Source organism: Helianthus annuus, chromosome 16, assembly GCF_002127325.2.
Source record: "Helianthus annuus cultivar XRQ/B chromosome 16, HanXRQr2.0-SUNRISE, whole genome shotgun sequence".
Taxonomy (NCBI): Eukaryota; Viridiplantae; Streptophyta; class Magnoliopsida; order Asterales; family Asteraceae; genus Helianthus; species Helianthus annuus.
Window position 1 is genome coordinate 193,027,325 of NC_035448.2, and position 16,321 is coordinate 193,043,645.

Genomic DNA, 16,321 nt, shown 5'->3' on the forward strand with positions numbered 1-16,321 from the left:
AATTACGTACCGAATAACGTAGGGTAGAGCCGTTGCATATCTTCTTCGGACTCCCACGTAGTATCCGCACCCTTACGGTGTTCCCATTTAATCTTCACTTGGTTGATCTTTTTGTTTCTCAAACTCTTCACTTTACGATCTAGAATTGCAATTGGCCTTACCGCGTAGTTAAGGCTGTTATCCACCTCGATATCGTTGTAGTGGACACGAGCAGTTTCGTCCGCTAAACATTTACGAAGATGTGACACGTGGAATGTGCTGTGTACTCCACTCAACTCCTCAGGTATCTCGAGACGGTATGCTACCTTTCCAACCCGTTCCACGATTTCGAATGGCCCGATAAATCTTGGGCTCAACTTTCCTCTTTTTCTAAATCGAATTATCCCCTTCCACGGCGATACTTTCAACATTACCTTATCGCCCACTTGAAATTCTATTAGCCTCATTCGTTTATCCGCATACGATTTTTGTCGATCCTGAGCGGCTTTTAAGTAAGTGCGGATCAAGTCGATCTTACAATTTGTAGCTCGGATTATATCAGTCTGAGCTAAACCCCGCGGACCAACTTCTCCCCAACAAACTGGGGTTCGGCACTTTCTACCATATAACATCTCATATGGAGCCATTTTAATACTTGCGTGATAGCTGTTGTTATATGAGAATTCGACTAAAGGTAAATGGACATCCCAACTGCCCCCAAAGTCGATAATGCAAGCACGCAACATATCTTCCAACGTTTGTATCATTCTCTCACTTTGCCCATCCGTTTGAGGATGGTAAGCGGTGCTAATGAACAGCTTGGTTCCCATTTGCTCTTGGAAACCACGCCAAAAATCCGAAGTAAACCGGGTATCCCTGTCGGACACTATGGATATCGGTACTCCGTGACGCGCCACAATCTCATTGGTATACACTTCTGACATCTTCTCTGATGTATAAGTCTCACGAATCGGAATAAAATGTGCACTTTTTGTCAATCGATCTACAACTACCCATATGGCGTCAAAACCACGGCTAGTTTTGGGCAGTTTAGTCAGCAGGTCCATCGTAATTTGTTCCCACTTCCAAACTGGAATGTCTAATGGTTGCAGCTTACCGTATGGTTTTTGATGCTCTGCTTTGACTTGTAAACAATTCAAACACTTCTCCACGTATTTCACGATATCTCTTTTCATTCCGGGCCACCAATAATTTTGTTTTAAATCATTATACATCTTAGTCGCCCCCGGATGTATCGAATAACGAGATTTATGGGCCTCGTCAAGTAAAAGTTCTTTGGCTCCACATGTATTGGGAACCCAAATTCTCCCAAATCGAGTTTTTAATCCTTGGTTGCCGTCCTCCAAGTCTTTTAACTGCCCTACTATTCTTTCCTTTTTCACATTCTCTTCTTTTATTGCTTCACTTTGAGATTTCCGAATTTGGTCGAGCAATACCGATGTCACTATTAGTTGCATCGATCGGACTCGAATAGGCGCATAATCTGTCTTTCGGCTTAACGCGTCCGCTACTACATTAGCCTTCCCGGGATGGTAATGTATATCACAATCAAAGTCTTTGACCGTCTCCAACCACCGCCTTTGCCTCATATTTAATTCCTTCTGGTCGAAGAAATACTTTAAGCTTTTGTGGTCAGTAAAAATAGTGAACTTTACCCCGTATAGATAATGCCTCCATATTTTCAAGGCGAACACCACCGCCGCTAGCTCGAGGTCATGAGTAGGATATCTCTTTTCATGAGTTTTCAGCTGCCTTGAGGCATAGGCTATAACTTTGCCTCGTTGCATCAGAACGCAACCAAGCCCCGAATGCGAGGCATCCGAGTAAACTATCATATCATCCGTCCCATCCGGTAATGACAATACCGGTGCTTGTGTCAATTTTTCCTTAAGCGTTTGAAACGCCTTTTCTTGGTTCTCACCCCACGTAAACTTCTCCTCCTTGCGGGTTAGTTTGGTCAGTGGCATGGCAATTTTGGAGAAATCTTGTCTGAACCTCCGATAATAACCCGCAAGCCCCAAAAAGCTTCTGATTTCCGAAGGATTCTTCGGTGGATTCCATTTCGCCACAGCTTCTATTTTTGACGGGTCTACTAACACCCCTTTTGCATTAATGACGTGCACAAGAAATTGCACCTCTCGCAACCAGAAGGCGCATTTTGAAAATTTTGCATACAACTTTTCCTTTCTGAGCGTCTCCAAGACTTCATACAAATGTCTTGCGTGTTCCGCTTCGTCCTTTGAGTATATTAAAATGTCGTCAATAAACACTATTACCGACTTATCTAACATGGACTTGCAGACCCGGTTCATGAGGTCCATGAAGGCCGCGGGCGCATTTGTTAACCCAAAGGACATCACCAAGAATTCGTAATGTCCGTACCGCGTACGGAAAGCCGTCTTCGGTATGTCTTCCTCCTTGACTCTCAACTGGTGGTACCCCGATCTAAGGTCGATCTTGGAGAACCATTTAGCACCTTGCAATTGATCGAATAAGTCGTCAATTCTTGGAAGTGGATATCGATTTTTCACCGTGAGTTTGTTCAACTCGCGGTAATCGATGCACATACGCATACTCCCATCCTTTTTCTTAACAAACAACACCGGTGCGCCCCACGGTGACACACTTGGGCGAATAAAGCCTTTGTCGAGGAGATCTTGAATTTGAGACATTAACTCTTGCAATTCTGAGGGTGCAAGCCGATACGGCGCCTTGGCCACGGGTTTCGCGCCCGGAATCAATTCGATCCCGAACTCTATCTCCCGTTCCGGCGGTATTCCCGGTAGGTCTTCCTGGAACACATCGGCGTATTCGCGCACTACCGGCACGTCTTCAATCTTTAGCGATCCTTTGTTTGGTTCATTTGCATATATCATGAATGCTCTACATCCGTGCTTCATGAGCTTATAAGCTTTCATCATTGAGCACATAACAGGTTTTCCTTCCTTCTCGCCACGTATGATAATCGATTTCCCACTTGGAGATGTTAGTTTTATCTCCTTGCGGAAACACATGACTTTCGCATTATGTCGGGATAGCCAATCCATTCCGACCACTACTTGGAACTCTCCCATGGACATAGGAATTAAATCTATCGGGTATTCCTCATCATCTATGCTTATCTTACAATCTCGACATATATCACATACAAGGAAGTTTTTGTTGTCACCTATTTCTACCTCTAATGGCATAGGTAATTTTGTTAGTACAAAGGAAGGATGTCGAATAAGTCCATGTGAAATAAAGGACTTATTCGCACCCGTATCAAATAACACATGAGCAGGAATTGAATTTATGGCAAATATACCTGAGACCACATCGGGCTCCGTTTTCGCCTCCACTGCCGTTAACTGGAAAGATCTAGCTTTTGCCTTTGGTGCTTCGGTGTGCACACTCTTGTCTTCCCTCTTTCCGGACAATTCCGGGCACTCGGATTTCTTGTGACCCGGCTGATAACATTTGTAGCATACCGAAACTTTCCCCGGGCACAATGCAGCCGTGTGCCCTGTCTTCCCGCATATAGGACACGGCTTGTCCTTAAACCGGCACTCACCCTTGTGCCCTTTCCCACAAACTTTACAGCTTGGCGAGCTACTTTTTCCTTCTTGCTTCTTTGATGAGTCATTTACGCGTGCCTTTTTCGTAGGACTAGGATTAACCACTTGCGTCCTTCTTTCACCCCTCTCTATTTGTTTCTTCAACTCTATCTCTCTTTCCCGAGCGGCATTGATGATTTCGGTGAGGGTTTCGTATTTTGAGGGAGTCATAAACTCCCGATACTCTGCGCTTAGCATATTATAATAATAATAATACACCTTTTGTTCTTCGGTCGTCACCAATTCATCACAAAACCTTAATTTGTCAAGAAAGGTTCCCGTGATCTTATCAATGGATTCGCCCTTCTGCCTAAGCTGGATAAATTCTTCTTTGATTCGATTGATGACCGCTTTGGGACTGTGATGTTTAAGGAAGGGTACCTTAAACTCGTCCCATGTCATCGCCTTCGCTTCTTCGCTACCCATTTCCTTTTTCTTATTATCCCACCAGTCTTTTGCTTGGCCCCTCAGTTGACCCGTGCCATAGGCTACGAAGTCACTTGTATCACAATGGGTTCTCTCGAACACCCCTTCAAGATCACTCAACCATCTTTGGCACACTATCGGATCCACTTCTCCGTGATAGAGTGGTGGTTTACATGCCATAAACTCCTTGTACGAGCAACCCTTACGCTCTCCCAACTTCTCCTTAGCTAAATTTGCATTATCCTCCAATTTCTTTATTCTTTCATCCACCACAGATAACACCGTGTTTTGGATTTTATCGATGAAACCCGACAAGCTGTTCTCGATTGCTTTTCCTACCTCTTCAGCAATCACTTCTCTCATTTGTTCGGTGACTCTTGGCACCGCTTCGTCATTTCCCTTATCCGTCATCTTGAAACTGAAATGTTTACATTTAAACGTTAAACATTTCGTTTATAACATTGCTTCTTTTGTTTTGGTTTAGTCAAGTTCTCAACTTGCTTTAACCGTTTAAATTTGGTGCACTTCCCGGGTTTAAGTGTGTTAACACACTCTTCCCATGCACTTTAATTTCCTTCTCATTCATATATAAGACATGATTTGTTAACATAATAAGTTAATTCTTACCGGACGATCGATCAAGCTTGAACCGAACACTTTGTTGACAACCTTAAGCTCTGATTACCAACTTGTAACACCCTTAATAATTTGACATAATTTAACTAAATATTTCATGAAACTTTATAAAAATCAGAGTTTACAAAAACCTTTCGAGTTTAATTCCATACACACTTGTGATGATACCAACCACATCCAAGATAGTGCATAACTAGATAAAAGTAATCCCCTGCTAGTAAACTAATCACTAGTTCGAGGGATTTAAAACATGATCAACAAAAGAAAATACAACATGTTTAAAGTTTAGACAAAATTAAGTTTAGTGCGGAAGCTTCGAGTTATGTGTTCGGTTCTTGACATGTACTTGATCGCCATCCGGGAGGACCTCATTCATACCTGAAGTCAAACACTAAAAACATTAGTTTGGACTTTAATAAGTTACTTATAACAATTCCCGACATCCAAAAATTAACGAACAAAACATAATTTTTCTGGGTTCCACCGTAACTTACGGTGTCACCGTAAGTTACGGTGAAGCTGGAATGTCTTTGGTTCTGCCGTAACTCAGGAAGATCTCACCGTAACAGTTTGAGCTCCACCGTAAATTACGGTGGAACCGTAATTTACGGTGGGCTCTGCACATTTACCCTTTAGCTATTTTTCAACTTTACAGGTTCATAACTTTTTACTCGCTTGTCCGTTTTAGCCGATTCTTTTCACTATGAATCCGTAATAAAATTACGGATTCAACCATGTAAATTTTATATCGCGGAAACCAAGATACCGGCAATCGGTTCACAATTTCCTTGTCTCAATTATCCAACCCATTAGTGAAGATGCATAGCACCTCATCCCCATTCTTAAAACCTTTTTGACGTAATTACCCAAATTCCCGGGCTCATATATTTGATGTATTTGTGCCATTCCATGGCTTTGCGTTCCCTTAGGACTATTTACTTGTTTCTTCGGAATTCAAGCATTCCGTTTCAAACGACACTTCCATAGAGCTTCAATTGTTTGACCCGATATCCCGGGTTCTTAGTCTTAAAATTTATATAACCAATTTAATAACGTGGTACAATCCACCACTTAACGAAATATGAGACTTTCAAGTCCCTATTCTCGTGATTCTTTTATAAAAGCATCTTTTGACCCGTTTGGCTAATTAGTGAAAATTATCACTTTGTTGACATGCCAAACTAAATTCCAAGTCCTTATTTTGACCCGTTTGATGGTCGAGTGTACTCCGTCACTTAAACGACGCATCAAACGCATCCTTTACACTACAACATCAATTACATATCAAACCAAAGCATTTAAGCATAAGTTAACGGGACTAAGTCACGTACCTTTAAAGCACACCTTTTACGCGGGTATCGCTTCCGGCGTGTCCACTTGACGTTCCGGATTCCTTGCCTAAAGAGTCCAATTCATAACAAGATTAGAACTCTTTTTCATAAGCTTTAACGCATTCATTCATTACATATGTAAATCTGCGTTTTTAGAAATCTTTAACATTTTAATCCTCATTTAGGCGTTTTATCAAACACCTTGCGGGTCAGATTTTTACATAATCTAAACCAAGTTCATAACTTGAATTTATCACTCAAATCAACTTCAATTAGACAATATACACATATTTTAACATCAACAATTTCAGAGATTATCTCACAATTTCAGTTTTCACTAGAACAAGAGTCTTAATCCTAGTGTTTATCAAGTTCTACTAACTTACTAATCACCCACTATAGTGATTTTGATTCTTACAACTAACATGCAAGATTTTAACAAGAAATCATCTAGGGTTTGTTCCTAGACTTCACATTACTTCCAATTTCATGTTTTACAACACATAATCAAGCTCAACCTTCGATTTCAATCTCATGCAAGAATTTAAGTTGTATCAAAACAACCTAATTGACATACCTTATGACCTTCTTGACGAGGAGATCACGATTCTATGTTTAGATTCCGATTTCAACTGAATTTTGGCCTTCAATTTGAAAGTTTAGTAGATTTTTAGGTTTTGGAAGTGTGGGTGTCGCCCCCTTCCTTCTGTTGATCAACCAGGCCTCATTTGAGGTGTTTGGTTTGTTTTATTTTACTAATATTAGTATTTTAAGTTTCTATTTTAACAACTTTAGTCCCTCCACTCTTATTTAGTTTATATTCTTGGCCTTTTAACTCATTCAAGTGTTACTACAAGACTCTTAACTAACTAGGTTATTTATCCTAGTTAATTTATTCTTGTTTATTATACACTTTATAATTCTAGTATAAAGTTTTGAAATTTCAGGATGTTACACAATTCTTAGAGCCTTAGCAGAGGAAACCTCTGAAATAATTAGATATCGACGGCGGTGGTGAAGTAGGGAGGAGGAGAGGAGGTGGCGGCTGTGCAAGGAGGGAGGAGGAGAGGTTGCGGCGGCTAAAAGGAAGGATGGATGAGGAGAGGCGATGGCGGCTGAAAGGAAGGAGGAGGACAGCAGCGCGACGCCGGCGGTAAGGAGGGAGGAGTGGCGGCGCCGGCGGTGAGGAGGGAGGAGGGAGGTGGTGGCTGGGGTGGAGGGAGAGGTGGTGGAGGAGAAGGTGTGCTAGGGTTTGTGTATTTTTTTGGGTTCAGGATGAAATGAAACACAAGAAGAGGTGAGAAGAGGACATCCAAAGTCTGCACCAAAAAGAGGACGCGTAGACCTTTTTCATGAAAGGTCTTCGAAAAAACAAACAGACTGCAGAGCAAAACGTCTGCACGTGGTCTGCGCCGCACAGACATAAAAGATCAAGAAGCTCTTCTTTAAAAAAAACAAACAACACCTTACTTTAGTCAATAGAATGAGATATGCAATTGATCATGTGATTGGTGCTTCTTGCCTATAAAGAAAGGTTTTAATAGTCTGCTTAACTGTATGTTCATCCATGTTCACATAATATATATGTATAAGAAATTGATACAGAAAGATGTGAGATCAACTTCTAGACTTAAGTAGAGTCGTGTGCTTAATTCTTAAAGGTGTACTTTGAGAAAGTAGGCGTTGAACCACAAGTGCAGAGGATTGGTAAATAATTTTGATATATCAAAGCAAAATAGTAAATAATTTGATTTTAAAGTAAAATAGTAAATAATTTGATATATTTGATTACATATATCAAATAGGATGATGAGGTATACTAAAAATATAACAGGTTATATATAGGGTAAATTACATTTTTCGTCCTTTATGTTTGTATAGAATTGCAATGGATGCCCTTTAACTTCAATAATTACAGTCACAATCCTTTATTTAGAAAACTCGTTACATCTTTCATCCTTTAACATTAACAAGGTTAAAAGTTTAAGTTAAGTTAGGACATGTGCCTTGCACATGAGGGTAAATTGGTAATTTCACTTTCTTATATATTTTTTTTCTCAGCCATCTCTCTCCTTCTTTCTCTTCAACCAACCTACACCACCACCACCATAACCATATTCCATCCGCCGTCGCCGCCACCACCACCGTATCCAGCAAACACCACCTCTCCCTCTTTATAACAAACCCCCCACTTCCTTCTCCTCTCTCTCTCTCTCTCACCCTCAGCAAACACCACTTCCTTCTCCTTTCTCTTGCCGACGATAATGGAAGAGGGGCTGGATCCGTCACCTTACAGGTGTGTATTTATTGTTGTATTTGTTGATGAAGTTGAAATGGGTCACAAACGCCCCAGACTCCTTATTCACAACCTCTGGACTCAAAACCTTGTTCTTCGGATGACCGCAGTTATAGAACACCATCGACGACCAATTCTTCCTGGGTAAACAGTCTGAACAGCCCTATCCATCTTAGTAGTCTCCTTTGGTGTGTAATCATGCTGCACACACATCACATCGTACTTATCATCGGTTAAATCAAACAGTTCCTTAATATCTCCAAGGTAGAGAAAATCACAATCCACAAACATCGCCCAACCCTCGTACCCAGCTAAAAACGATGTCAAAAAACACGTGAACAAGAATTCTGTGCTTTCTAACTTCCCACATTCCCGCCAATAATATTTTTTTCTCACATAACTTAGACTGTTTGATGGGTATGATCTCAGTGGGGATCGAAGATCTTTTGAGAAGTGAGTAGCGGCAAACCTCGTACACGACATCTTCTCTCGGATCATAACCTATGTAGATCCTGTATGGTGTTTTCGTATTGACATTGTCGGGATTTGGATCGGCATTGGCGATTTGGGGGTTTAGGGTTACGTAACCCATTGAGGTTCAAGATCTGCAAATGTGAAAGTGAAGTGGGTTAATTGTGAAATCTAGCAAATGAGTATTGATTGAAATCGAGAAATGATAAATGGGTGTTGAAAAAGTTTCGACTTTGAGAGTGGGTTTATGTACCTGAAGAGAAATCAAGACGTAGATCTGGAGTGAGGGGATGAAGGTGAAAGGGGGAGAAATGAGTATGCAGGTGTGTATTTATTGATTGATTTTTGTTTTATTCATAAAATATTTTAATTAGATTGGTAAAAAGACCAAAGTACCCTTGTACAAATAGATTTAACTGAAATTTTTAACATTGTTAGTGCTAAAGAACGAAAGATGTAACGAGTTTTCCTAATAAAGGACTATGCCTGTAATTATTAAAGTTAAAGGTTATCTATTGCAATCCGATATAAACATAAAGGACGAAAAGTGTAATTTACCCTTATATATATATAGGGAGAAGATCATGCGAGAACCACCTCTTATTGCGAGAACCGCGAGAACCAATGTGAACACAACCAAAAATGCCTAAAAATAGCTAAAAATCACACAAATTTTTTTTTCTTCTTTTAATATTTTTTATATAAAAATCGCTACTTTTCGAAGCCAAAAAAATAAAAAAAAATGTTTTTAAAAAAAAAAATTTTTTTGCCACTAAAAGTAGCGATTTGAGAATAAAAAATATTAAAAAAATTTAGATTTTTTTTTATTTTTTTAGAATTTTTTTAGATTTTTTTAGGTTTTTGGGGGGTTTAGTTTTTAGCATTTTAGCTTGGGGGGGGGGGGGGGGTTTAGGTTTTTTTTTTTTTTTTTTTTGGGGGGGGGGGGGGGTTTAGGTTTTTTTTGGGGGGGGGGGTGGGGGTTAGGTTTTTTTAGCTATTTTAGGTTGTGTTCACATTGGTTCTCGCGGTTCTCACAATAAATGGAGTTCTCGCATGAGCCCCTCCCTATATATATATATATATATATATATATATATATAGGGTAGGGATCCTAAGAGAAGTCCACCCTATTTGAGAAACTTGAGAAGCAATCTGACCACACATTTTCCCTAAGCAAAAAATGCAAAAAAGGTGAAAAAAATGCAAAAAAAAAAAAAAAAAATTTATTTGGAAAAAACGCAGCTTTTTCTTTAAGGATTAAAGTTTTTATTTTTTTTAAATTTTCTTTTTTGGGATTTATACACATGTGTGTATTGTTAATCTTTTAACTATACATATATGTATATTGACAATTATACATATATGTATATACATGTTTAAAATTGAAAAAATATGTGTTATAAATCCTAAACCTTATACCATAAACACTAAAGCTAAACCTTAATGCTAAACCCTAAACCCTAAAGCTAAACCCTAATTCTAAACCCTAAAGCTAAACCCTAATTCTAAACCCTAAAGCTAAACCCTAATGCTAAACCCTAAAGCTAAAACTAAACCCTTAATGCTAAACCCTAAAGATAAAGCTAAACACAAAAGTTGAAGCTAAACCCTAATGCTAAACCCTAAATACTATTACTAAACCCTAATGCTAAACCCTAAACCATAAAGCTAAACCCTAAACCCTAATGCTAAACTCTAAATACTAATGCTGAACCCTAAATAACACTTATTTTTCAATTTTAAACATGTATATACATATATGTATAATTGACAATATACATATATGTATAGTTAAAAAGATTAACAATATACACATGTGTATAAATCTCAAAAAAAAAAATTTAAAAAATATATATTAAAAAATTAAATTATTAAAGAAAAACCTGCGATTTTTCCAAAAAAAAAAAAAAAGAAAAAAAAATTGCATTTTTTTAAATTTTTTTTTTTGCATTATTTTGCTTAAAGAAAATGTGTGGTCCAGAATGCTTCTCAAGTTTCTCAAATAGCCTACTACTTCTCACATGATCCTTATCCTATATATATATATACACACGGATGAGTTAAAATAAGAACCACTACGAGTTGTGAGAACCGTGAGAACTTTTTGATTCGGCGCGAGTTGGACTAAAAATTTTTTCCACAAACGTAGATGAAAACATTATAAACATATCTGTAAAAAAGTAAAAAGAAAATTATCGAGTCGTTAGTGTTAGTTTTGATTGATTCAAGTTTTTTTACTCCCTGATAAAAAAATAGTTATCAACTGTAAAATTTTACGGCAGCGCGTAAAAAAAACTTGCATCAGTCAAAACTAGCGCCTCGATAATTTTTTTTACTTTTTTTACAGATGTATTTATAATGTTTTCATCTACGTTTATGCAAAAAAAATTTGGCCCAACTCGCGCCGGATCAAAAAGTTCTCACGGTTCTCGCAACTCGTACCGGTTTTCATTTGAACCGAATCATATATATATAATGTAGTTGTAGAGTAATTACAGAAATAGCCTCTCAAGTAAAATAAAGTTAGTTACAAAAGTGGTCCCTGTAGTTGTAAAAGGGTATTTTAGTAGTTTCACTCAAATTTAACATAAAAGTTAACGAAAGTTAGTGTGAATACCTCATGTTGTTACAAAATAAAAAGTTAGAACCTCAAATTGTGTTTTTAAACTATTAATACCTAATCTTGTTACTTTCCATAAACCATAGGGACTAACAGTGTAATTACTTTAAAATATATAATAGTCTCGTTTAGGCTCGCGAGCTTGATAGACGAAGTTTGGGTTCAGGCTCGTTTACTAAAAAACTTATTTTCAGGTTCAGACTCGGCTCATAAACAAGTTTGGCTCATTTAGTATACAACTTTAAATAAGGAGTAAATGTTATTTTATATTAATAAAACTAATATTACATTAAGGTTGGATGAGCCTGACGAGCTTTACATGACAGGCTCAAGCTTGGGGTTGATAAATAAACGATCTTTATTTTAGGCTTAAACTCGACTCAGTCTCAATAAAACTCGACTCGTTTTGAGTTTTTCTCGAGCAGCTCGCGAGCCGTTCGGCTAAGCGGCTGGTTTGCACCCGTACCTGTATATAAAGATTTTACATCCATCCCCTTACTTGTGGCCTAGTGGTAGGAGACTTGTGATTTCCAATGGAGACTCAATTTCAATTCTCATGTATGTCACATTGGGGTGGATATGGGGCAATGATGGTGACAAACCCATCGAGGGGGGTTCGATCCTGAGCCGCACCCCGGTTTTCATCCGACTGTTACTTCAGCAAGGCTTCTCATGTGGAGGCAGTACGGTTTTCGGGGGAACGCCGTAACCAAGTCTGACCAACCCAGCGCGGGCCCGCTTAAAATAACGTAGTCTGAGCATATCTTGACTGGTGCCGTGTTTAGACGGTGTAAAATTGGGTCCTTAAAAAGAAAAAGGAAAAAAAAGATTTTGCATCCATTTTTCAACGCAAAGTGCAAAGGCTTAAACTAAATTATGAAATAGTAGGTTAAATTATTAATCACATTCATTAACACTAAAAATTGTGAAGTGTTATATTCTATTACTACACTAATTTTTTTTGTTTTATTTTAGTAGTAATGTAGTTACATTAAACCATGTAATAATAATAAATATAATTAAAGAAGTATAAGAACCTTCCTAGCTCTTACCTACGTATATATTTAACTTCTCCATGTATACATGCTATTAAAAAAAATCAAGTAGAATTTATTATAAGACAACATGAAACTAAAATATTAACAACAAACACCCACATGAAGATTTGATATCTCCCTATATATACACCTCCCTTCTCATATGCCTATTTCACACCCTTTATATTTCTCTCTCTAGAAACAACAATCAACCCTCTTTCAATTCGCACTTTAACTTGATTCTCTCACTAGAAATGGATACAAGTTGCATAGATGACCAAACAACAACTAGTGAAAAGATCTCTACTATTGCTCCACACGTGCCCACCACACACCACATGGAGATCAGCCTGTGCCGGGTTGGAAGCGGATCCAGCGTGGTTCTTGACCCGGAAGGAGGCGTGGAAGTTGAAGCTCAGTCGAGAAAGCTACCCTCATCGCGATACAAAGGTGTCGTTCCACAACCGAATGGCCGTTGGGGAGCTCAGATTTACGAGAAACACCAAAGGGTATTGTTAATTTTATGTAAACTTAATTTAATTGACATCTTATTATTCGTTGAAAATATTTAAAGTTTTCCACTACTGGAAAACTGGGTCGTTTCCTACAACAAAATTCTTTGGAAACGTGTAGGAAACGGTATTTAGCGACGATTTCTAATGAAATTGATTTCTTAAGAAAACAGTTCTAGGAAACTTTTTCAGACAAATTTCTGAAAAAGTTTTCGACACGTTTAACTTTTGTAGTAAATTTCCCCTTTTTCTAGTAGTGTTTAATGTTTTGTGCTATATTGGATCTTAGAATAGGATAATAATCCATATACTACGTTTTTTTAAATTCTTTTAAAGAACAGCTAACTTACGCACCCACTAATTCTTTCTTACAGGTATGGTTAGGTACGTTCAACGACGAAGATGAAGCTGCAAAGGCGTACGATGTTGCCGTACAACGCTTCCGTGGCCGAGACGCGGTCACAAACATTAAGCAGGTTGATGCCGACGATAAAGAGGCCGCGATGGAAGCAAGTTTCTTAAGCCGCCATTCGAAGTCAGAAATTGTTGACATGCTTAGAAAACACACATACAATGACGAGCTAGAACAAAGCAAAAGAAGCTGCACCTCACACCAAACCCTTTCTCGAACTGGTTTAACCAATTCTCCCGGTTCAAGCTCCCTCAAGCCACGCGAACATCTCTTCCAGAAAACCGTAACCCCTAGCGACGTAGGAAAGCTGAACCGGCTTGTTATACCAAAACAACACGCGGAGAAACACTTCCCGGTTCAAAAAGGGAGCAATTCAAAAGGAGTTCTTTTACATTTCGAAGATAAAGGGTCAAAAGTATGGAGATTTCGTTACTCTTACTGGAACAGTAGCCAGAGTTATGTTTTAACCAAAGGCTGGAGCCGGTTCGTGAAAGAAAAAAATCTAAAAGCCGGAGATAGCGTCAGCTTTCAAAGCTCAACCGGACCGGATAAGCAGTTTTACATCGATTGGAAATCAAAAACCCCAACACAGTCCATTCAACCCGTGAAACGTGTTGAACCGGTCCAAATGTTACGGTTATTTGGAGTTGATATTTCAAGTGTGAGTAGTTACAATGGCAAGAGAGGTAATACAGAAAGAGATTTATTAGGGTTTCAGGATTGTAAGAAACAAAGAGTTATTGATGTATTGTAGCATTTTGTTATATTTAAAGGATGGTCTTGAAAATATGTGCAATATTATTATTACTTATTTTGGTTTTGATCATGTGGGGATCAAGCTGGAAAGAGGTGGGCATGGAATAGATGAGGCAAGTTGCAAAAGTTTAAAGTGATATATTTATTTTAGAGGAGAAAAGTATTGGCTATACGACAGAAGTGACCCGGTGATTACGTGTCATATCCTGTAGATATGACATAAATATTAGGGTTTTTTCGTTTGAAATTGAGAAATAAATTTAGAAGTGATAATTAATGGTTGGAAATTTAGCCACTTGCTATTTTTCCATGTGTGTGATACAAACAATTCTTAGTCGTGACGTGTCCACTTTCTCATGCACACATTTTCTTTCCATGAGTAGATACTTAAATTCATGTGATACACTTTTTACTTGTGTATCATTGTTTTAATATATAAGTGAGCTCAAGTCATGTATCACCTATTTCTTTGCTTATCCTAATTAAATGAAAATAATAATGTGATACTTTAATTAGTTTGCCATTTAACCGGGTGGGTTTTAAGTTTGATGACAATTAACATCTCAAATGTCTTTAGAATCGTAAAGTTACTCGTGTGGTGATTTATATAATGTTCCTTAGTTTATCCTATGATGACAGCATAGGATTGGTGTAGTATGGTAGTTGCGTGTATTTATTACACTTTGAATAAAACGGAGGTTTACATTGACTTAAGTGCTCGTATCCGAAGGGTTGTTGACTAGCCCTCTTTTAGACTCTTAAACAAACCCATGTTCGTATTAGAACGGTCACGAATTAGCAAATGACGACATCCAAAATGGTGCATTAGCCAAACATTCTTGTATTAAACTTTGTCATCATGAAAACACCACTTCAACACACCCAACCTAATTATCTTTTCAGCGGTTTTTTACTTTGTGTTAACATTATGTTTACGCGTTTCCGAGCTTAATAATTTAGCGACTGGGGTTAATAGTATAATGCAATATTGATAGCATATAGTATTTGTTTGTAGCACATGTTTTCTGATAGTGAACGATGTTTTTGTGGCTCATTTTTTAAACCCTTAATTTGTGTAATAATTTGGTTATTTGGAATGCACTCAAAATCATGAAAATATTACATCAAAAGAGAACACTTTTAAGAAGATTTACAATAATAATTTACAACCATGATGGGGTAGAATTCGTGAACGAAGCGTGGTCCAATAGATGTTATATACTCACAAACGATCACTAGTAACTACAAAGTCTCGTTCGATGTATTCCAACGATCGTGATTCCTCTTCAATTTGTTTAGGTGCTTAACCTAAAACAAATACAACAATATATTAGCAACACTAAATGAATACCAAGAAGGTTTAGCATGGAAAGTTGTATCAACATATGCGAGAATCAAATAATTCCTATTTAGCCTTAACTTGTAATCCTAAGCACACTATAATATAAGTTAATAACACATAAGGTTTAAAACTACTATGTTATACATGAAACTAACCATATATAAGCCAATTTAATCCAATCAAACGCCAAAATTAATATTAATATTAATACTTGCTTACAAATTTTTTTTTATAACAAACAGTTTTTTTTATTAAATTAGCATTTTTATTTCATTCTAATAGGTAGACAAGCAACAAACTGTGCCGCCATCCCTTTCTGCAAATTAAACACATATATCATTTGCATGTAAATTTTGAAGGCATACTTATTTTATAAAATTATGTGTCATTAAATGTATGTTCTTAAAAGACAGAACTAGAAATTGTCATGTTTTCGGTCCCCCCAAGTGTGATGGAATTGGACATGGCCACAACATTGGATATTTTTTTTATTTTACCTTTGAATACTAACTTCAATTTCTTTTTAATTTCAGCTACACACCTTTATTATAAATATGTAAGAGCATTCACATCCAATCTCCTAAAATTATACATATATTCTACTAAAAAACAACTCCTATATCAATATATTTTCACTAAAAACAAATACTTTTTCTCTCTCATTTTCAATTAAATAATATTTTTATACTTTTATCATTATATTTTTCTCTCTCCTTCACTCACAACGACTTTCAATATATATTAAAAAATTATAGTGGGTGAACAGTGTCCCCCCAAATATACAGATGAACAGTAACATTTTCTCTCTCCTTCACTCACAACCGCTTTTTATACTTTTTATATTTTAAAAACACCACACTGAGAATATGATGCCTTGGATGTGAAT

At 37.5% G+C, this 16,321-nt stretch overlaps 2 protein-coding genes and 1 pseudogene across 2 annotated transcripts; 1 reads left to right on the forward strand and 2 right to left on the reverse strand.

Annotated features, from left to right (window-relative positions):
- Positions 1–2: 2 nt before the first annotated feature.
- On the reverse strand, positions 3–6,815 carry LOC110917908. The gene is made up of 5 exons (XM_035985697.1): positions 6,567–6,815; positions 5,990–6,056; positions 3,308–4,440; positions 2,755–3,181; positions 3–645 (listed from the first exon to the last, which is right to left on the reverse strand). Exons 3-5 carry the CDS (start codon positions 4,431–4,433, stop codon positions 3–5), a joined length of 2,196 nt encoding a protein of 731 aa, XP_035841590.1. The 5' UTR covers positions 4,434–4,440; positions 5,990–6,056; positions 6,567–6,815.
- Positions 6,816–8,274: 1,459 nt separating this feature from the next.
- On the reverse strand, positions 8,275–8,877 carry LOC110920274 (annotated as a pseudogene).
- Positions 8,878–12,547: 3,670 nt separating this feature from the next.
- LOC110915061 (AP2/ERF and B3 domain-containing transcription factor RAV1-like) lies at positions 12,548–14,126 on the forward strand. The gene is made up of 2 exons (XM_035985056.1): positions 12,548–12,922; positions 13,300–14,126. Exons 1-2 carry the CDS (start codon positions 12,668–12,670, stop codon positions 14,089–14,091), a joined length of 1,047 nt encoding a protein of 348 aa, XP_035840949.1. The 5' UTR covers positions 12,548–12,667; the 3' UTR covers positions 14,092–14,126.
- The last annotated feature ends 2,195 nt before the right edge of the window (positions 14,127–16,321 follow it).

Bases quoted from the DNA above. Each gene is read 5' to 3' on its own strand.
- LOC110917908 (XM_035985697.1), bottom strand. From the start codon at position 4,433: ATGACGGATAAGGGAAATGACGAAGCGGTGCCAAGAGTCACCGAACAA. The intron at 3,182-3,307 runs GTATATTTGCCA...CTATGCCATTAG, and splicing joins GGAGCCCGATGTGGTCTCAG to AGGTAGAAATAGGTGACAAC. The intron at 646-2,754 runs GTTCGGGATCGA...ATATAACAACAG, and splicing joins CCGCCGGAACGGGAGATAGA to CTATCACGCAAGTATTAAAA.
- LOC110915061 (XM_035985056.1), top strand. From the start codon at position 12,668: ATGGATACAAGTTGCATAGATGACCAAACAACAACTAGTGAAAAGATC. The intron at 12,923-13,299 runs GTATTGTTAATT...TCTTTCTTACAG, and splicing joins TTTACGAGAAACACCAAAGG to GTATGGTTAGGTACGTTCAA.